Source organism: Henckelia pumila, chromosome 1 (genome assembly GCF_033568475.1).
Source record: "Henckelia pumila isolate YLH828 chromosome 1, ASM3356847v2, whole genome shotgun sequence".
NCBI lineage: Eukaryota > Viridiplantae > Streptophyta > Magnoliopsida > Lamiales > Gesneriaceae > Henckelia > Henckelia pumila.
In genome coordinates, this window is record NC_133120.1 from 640,902 (window position 1) to 647,496 (window position 6,595).

The following is a 6,595-nucleotide window of genomic DNA, read 5'->3' on the forward strand; positions in this document are numbered from 1 at the left end:
CTTGAGAGAAAAATCTTGAATTCTCCTTTGCTTCAGTCTTCTGTGTTGTGGTTTCTTCTTGGTCATCTGCCCCCTATTTATAGCTGAAGTATGCATATTCCTACCATTTTTATTTGATGAGGTGTCGCAATTTGATTGAATCCTCCTGATTTATTTGGTGATTATCTTTCATTAATCACAATATTTGATTTTAAATACTAAAACTATTTGTATTTATTTCCATTTGGTTTAAGATTTGATTTTAAATACTAAAAATGTTAGTATTTTCTTTCAATTGATACAAGATCCAATCTTGATTTTAAAATCTTAGTTTGATCACAAAATATATTAAAATATCAATTAATTAACTATTCATTTTTTAGGAATTTAATCTCCCAAAAAATAGCTAATAGTTTTATTGATATTTAATTATTTTGTACTTGCCATATTTGAAGGTCGACAAATTTAATTGTCTACAATCCCTGCTGCAAACTAGCGAATTCTGCTCCCTTTTCCTTTCTATAAGAAACTGGAAAGAACCGTTGGTAGAAATAAGTTTTAAACACAGACCACGTAACAATCGTACCTCGATTTTCCAATGCCTTTTTGTTGCAATACACCAACTCTTTGCCACTTCATGCAGTTGATGAATAACAAGTCGAATTCTACGATCATCAGAATAATCTAGAAAATCGAATAGCTGATCAATATCCTCTAGCCAGCTTTCACATTCCACAGAATTTTCAGTCCCCTTCAAAGTTGGCGGTTTAAACGATTGAAATCCTTTCAACAGCATTTCCATAGGATTGGCAGTCACATCCATCGGATCTCTGGAAGTACTACCCTGAGCATTCTGAGGTTCTACCACTGTCTGTGGTACTGGTGCTGGTTCTGGTGGAGGAACAGCTAATGTATGTCTAGTGATCGGTGCTTTACGAGGAGGCATATCTGATATTCAAATAGATTAGTACACAAATACATCAATATCTCATAAGAAGCAATCCTGTTTCAGTCCTCCTATGATCAGCATAATCATGCATTCTTAAGAGATTGAGTTCTGATTCAAGAACCAATTCTGATTCATTCTTAGTCAATACATACTTCCAATCAACTCAGATATTCAGGTAAGCATGTAATTCTCAAAGCTGTAAATTATATTCTCATAAAAGATAATCATGTAATCAAGTAGAGAAATCAATTACATGTGAGATAAATAAATCAAATAGACTCGATCTACCCCGCTCGTTTTATTTCAGTTTCACTCCAAGAACTAACTTCGCTCTGATACCACCTGTTCTGGGGACCTTGGGTGCTAATCTCAATTCATAACATTTAATCTATGTTAATCTACATCAGGGCAACAAGGTAAGAAGCAACCCAAATATTTTTTTTAGAGAAGGGCGCGGGCGCGCGCCCCTCTCGGCCATGGCACCCTTGGTTCCATTGTTAGGCGCGGGCGCGCCTTCTAGGCTGAGCGGGCGCGCCTATCCACCGGGTATACCAACATAATCTCACATATGTAGCATGAATCCAACATCAAAATATAGATGAAAACATGAGATATAACAAGGTTTTTAAGGATCCCAACATTGTAAGTTGTTATCACATTACATGCTAGTAATTCAACAAGCTTCTTGTAGTTTAACACATACAACTAAACTTACTAAGTTCATACAAACTCTTATCTAGAGTATACACATGATTTTTTGACAACAACTTCTACAACTCTAATCTGAAGTCACCACATCTACCTCGAACTTGTTCTTTCACGGGCGTCCCTAATTCGTTTCAGTCCCTCCTATTGCCATGCACACATACAAAACAAGAAAATAGCCGAAAACATTTCGGTGAGAATATAATTCTCAGTATAATCAACATATACATGCGTTAAAGTAACATCATCTCAATTCTAAACATATCGACTCAAGAATAGAGTAATATAACGCTTATATATATATATATATATGAATATCAGGAATTGATTCGTATCAAATCTCTTCCATCAAGATTCGTATCCGATCTTGACATGGATATCCATCTATCGTAGTCGCATCCGACTCGAAAATAAGATCGTATCAGACCTTGGCAATAGAATCAATTCATTTATCATATCATATAAAATCAAAGATCCACTACCTGAAATAGATCGACAATAACAAGTTCTAAATCAAGAACAAAACATAACAAGAATGTGATTTCTTCGGGAAAACTCAAGAATCATCATTCTCGAGTATTGAATCCCTGAATCTCAATGTCATCTTATACCTTACGTTCTCGTGAATTATAGACGCTTCAAATCTGAAAATCTACAAAAAAAAAACTGCATATCACAATCTATTCAACTTCTCAACCTAAATTTCAAAAGAAAGTGGCTTCAAACCTTCTTCACTTCTTGACCGATTCGAATAATGGATTCTCGAGTTCGAACACGTTAATAGAAGGCTGAAATATAGTGTTTATCAGAATGAATATCAGCTTCCAACACTAATACATGACACAGCTCATTCAACAAATCAAAAGTGTAGAAATTCTGAAACCGACGGAGTAACGGTATACAATCGGCAACCGAAACAATAACCAAATCAATTCTAACATCCAACCAACTTCATATACACTTCATATCAGCTACAATATATCACTAAACCAACAACTCAGAATTATAAAGGGTTCAAACATTGCTGGAAACTCATAACAATTACATACGGCATTAGTTCTTTGATCCGACTTCAACATACATTCAATATCATCTCAAGATCACATATAAGCAACATAATCTGATCCTCAACACTATAATTTAGACATATGCTGATTCATAGAGATACTTACATCAAATTGAAGCTCTTGAAGAGAGGATCGCAACGCTATGTTCGGATCAAAAATCGGATGACCGGATCTTGAGATATCGGAGTTTAAAGATGATATTTGGCTTTGAAAATCTTAATTATCGATTCCTTGCTGCAAATTGGATATGAATATGATGATACACATTGAAATACAATTATACAACAAGTGTCCAAGTCATTTATGCCATATTTGTACTTTGTCCCATCAAGTTTCCACTATTTGCAATTCAGTCCCCGAAAACTCAAAATAATTCAATTTCAATCCTAATTAATTTAAGAATATTAGAATTCAATTCTAAACTACAAATATTCCCAAATTAAATATTCTCGGATTAAAATTAAATAATTCCGGGCCTTACATTTCTCCTCCTCTAAGATATGATTTTGCCCTCGAAATCTCATGCAATCTGTATATGAAATCTGTGTACACATAAGAGAATGAAATAACAGAAAAGAGAATAAGAACTCACATCAGTGAAATAGATCAGGGAATCTCTGTCTAATGTCGTCTTTTGTCTCCCAAGTTGCCTCTTCATTTCCATGTCGACTCCATTGAACTTTGACTAACTGAATAGTCTTGTTTCTGAGTTTCTTTTCCTTGTGATTAGGAATCTGAATAGGCTGCTCAAAATAACTCAGAGTCTCGTCAAGTTCAGCTTCGTATACTTGGATAACATGATATGAATCTTGTTGATACTTCCTCGCCATAGAAACATGAAATACGTCGTGAATACCAGATAACGCTGGAGGCAATGCAAGTCGATAAGCAAGATCGCCCATCTTCTCAATAATCTCATATGGACCAATGAATCTCGAAGACAATTTTCCTCTTTTTTCAAATTTGACAGTGCCCCTATAAGGTGAAATCTTCAAGAACACTCTATCTCCCTGATCAAAATATAAAGGTTGACGTCTGATATTCGCATATTTAGCTTGTCTGTCTTGGGCTGTTTTCATTCTCATCTGAATCAACTTTATTTTATCAGTCATTTATCAAATCATATCAGGCCCAATCTCATGTGCCTCAGATATATCATCCCAATACAAAGGTGATCAACACTTCTTTCCATACAGTGCTTCAAATGGAGCCATCTCGATACTAGTCTGATAGCTGTTCTTGTACGAAAACTCCACAAGTGGTAATGAATCTTGCCAATTAGTGATAAAATCAAGCACTACAGCTCTAAGCATATCCTCAAGTGTATGTTTCATTCGTTCTAACTGTCCGTCAGTTTGAGGATGATATGCAGTACTCAGATGCAATCGAGTACCAAGAGCTTGTTGCAGGCCATGTAAATAGTGAGAGGTAAATCTGGGGTCGCGATCAGACACAATAGATTTAGGAACACCGTGCAATCTTACCACTTCTCTAACATAGATTTCTGCCATCTTATCATGTTGATATGTCATCCTGTATGGAATGAAACAAGCTGATTTTTTCAACCTATCGATAATCACCCAAATCGCATAACAACCTTGGGATGAACCTGGCAATTTTGTTAAAAAATCCATGGAAATGTGATCCCATTTCCATTCAAAAATAGATAAACTCTGCAATAAGCCACCCGGCTTATTCCTCTCAGATTTCATCTGTTGGCAATTCAGACAATGAGATACATATTCAGTGACATCAGCTTTCATCTATTTCCACCAATAATGATTCTTCAAATCAGTATACATTTTCCTTCCACCAGGATGAATACTGAATCTACTGCAGTGAGCTTCTTTCAAGATATTTTTTCTCAAATCTGCAACTTTTGGAACAACTATTCGGTTATTCACATACAAAACATCATCAGCACTGACCTGATATTCTGAGTGATGCCCAGATTTGACCATTTCAATAGATTTCTGAATAGTCTGATCAACTTTCTATGCTTATTTGATTCGAATCAACAACTCAGGCTCAGCTCCAATAGCACAAACTCGAATAGGCTTCATAACTGTCTCAAATGTCAATCCAGAAATACAACAATCTTCTATCATGATAGATACACCTATAGTAGATAAGGATAAAGCACATACCTTCCGACTGAGGGCATCTACAGCAGCATTCGACTTTTCTGGATAATATTTGATTTCACAATCAAAATCCTTTAGTAAATCTAGCCATATTCATTGCCTCATGTTTAATTCAGACTGAGAAAATAGATATTTCAAGCTTTTGTGATCAGAATAAATTTCAAACTTCTCACCGTACAGATAATGTCATCATATCTTCAATGCAAAGACGATGGCTTCCAATTCAAGATCATGAATTGGATATCTCGTCTCATGTGGCTTTAGCTGTCTCAAGGCATAAGCAACAACATGATATTTTTGCATAAGCACACATCCTAATCCCCTGTGAGAAGCATTGCAATATATAACAAAATCACCAGTACCTGAAGGAATCGTCAAGACTGGTGCACTCATAAGCCTCTTTTTCAACTAAGAAAACTTGCTTTACAAGCTTCAGTCCAGATATGTGGTGCATTCTTCTGATTAAGCTGGGTAATAGGTTTCTCAATGCTAGAGAAATCTTTAATCAACCTGCGATAATAACCTGCTAAACCCATAAAACTACGTATCACTGGTACATATGTCGGTCTAGTCCATCCAATCACTGCTTCGACCTTGCTTGGATCAACAGATATCCCATCTCCAGATATAACATGCCCAAGAAATATCACTTTTCTCAACCAGAATTCACACTTTGATAGTTTGGCATACAAATTTTCTGCTCTCAACATTTTAAAAACAGTTCTCAAATGCTCAGCATGATCACAAAGATTTTTAGAATATTGAAAGAGTGGGTGCCCAGTGAGCCAACTTGTGGCTAAGGGCTTTTATGACTCTTTGTATAAACAATCTTTTGTTTAATATAATTTACACTTTTATTAATGACAATGACTTTATCTTTCTTCATATTGTTATATTGTGATATACTGTTGTTGTTTTGATAAAGACCTTGAATATACTATAGTGTATGTAAGATGTGGTAGAACATGGAGATGTCTATCATGAAACACATCTTATAGTCACTGTATATTCTAAACTGTTCCTAGTCGATTGAGTCGTCCGATAATAAGGATAAGGATCGCTCGAGTTTGAGACTAGCATTTGCGATGCGGAGTACCACGTTTCATTGGTAAGGAACATAGAGATGTTCAAAGCATGCAAATGGATATTCATATGATGAATGATCGAACTACCCTATCCGGACTTTCCAAGTGGTTATCACTTATCGAGTGGATATAGTCCGCGGTTTTGGTTGTACACCATTAGTCCTTACTACTTGAGACATCATTGAGACTCTATATGCTAGTACTGTGCTTTGACTCGTTTACCAACTCTATTGGGGTCATCAGGTGTCGGGATTGGGTACAGTTACAACACATGTAGGAGTCGATGCTTTGTTGTCAAGGATTCACCACATACTTGCGAGTGTGGATATCCTATGCGATCTGAGGAGATATTAGTGTGACGAATCTCTGGCCAGAGTACATGATGTGATTTAAGAAATGGTTTCTTAGTAGCGCATGCGATGTCACTATTTGATCTTCAAGATGCATTGCATAGTTATCGAATCTCAAGCGACTCTCGATATACCAATGGTTGTTGATTCGATCGGGATATATGGATGAAGGGACCGTACTGTACGCTAACCAAAATCTACTGGTTCTTGTAGGCACTATCAGTGATACCTAGGGAATCATGGGGCGATGTTGCTAGGCGCTCATACCATGATTCGATGGGCAAGTAGGAAATTGTTGTTCCGAGTCACAAGGAGT

At 36.3% G+C, this 6,595-nt stretch overlaps 1 protein-coding gene across 1 annotated transcript; it reads right to left on the reverse strand.

The window, feature by feature from the left end:
- Positions 1 to 3,293: 3,293 nt before the first annotated feature.
- LOC140875779 (uncharacterized) lies at positions 3,294 to 5,554 on the reverse strand. Its single transcript, XM_073279566.1, has 5 exons — positions 5,272 to 5,554; positions 4,848 to 4,927; positions 4,185 to 4,463; positions 3,489 to 3,710; positions 3,294 to 3,443 (listed from the first exon to the last, which is right to left on the reverse strand). The coding sequence occupies exons 1-5, from the start codon at positions 5,552 to 5,554 to the stop codon at positions 3,294 to 3,296; spliced, it is 1,014 nt and encodes a 337-aa protein (XP_073135667.1).
- Positions 5,555 to 6,595: the final 1,041 nt, after the last annotated feature.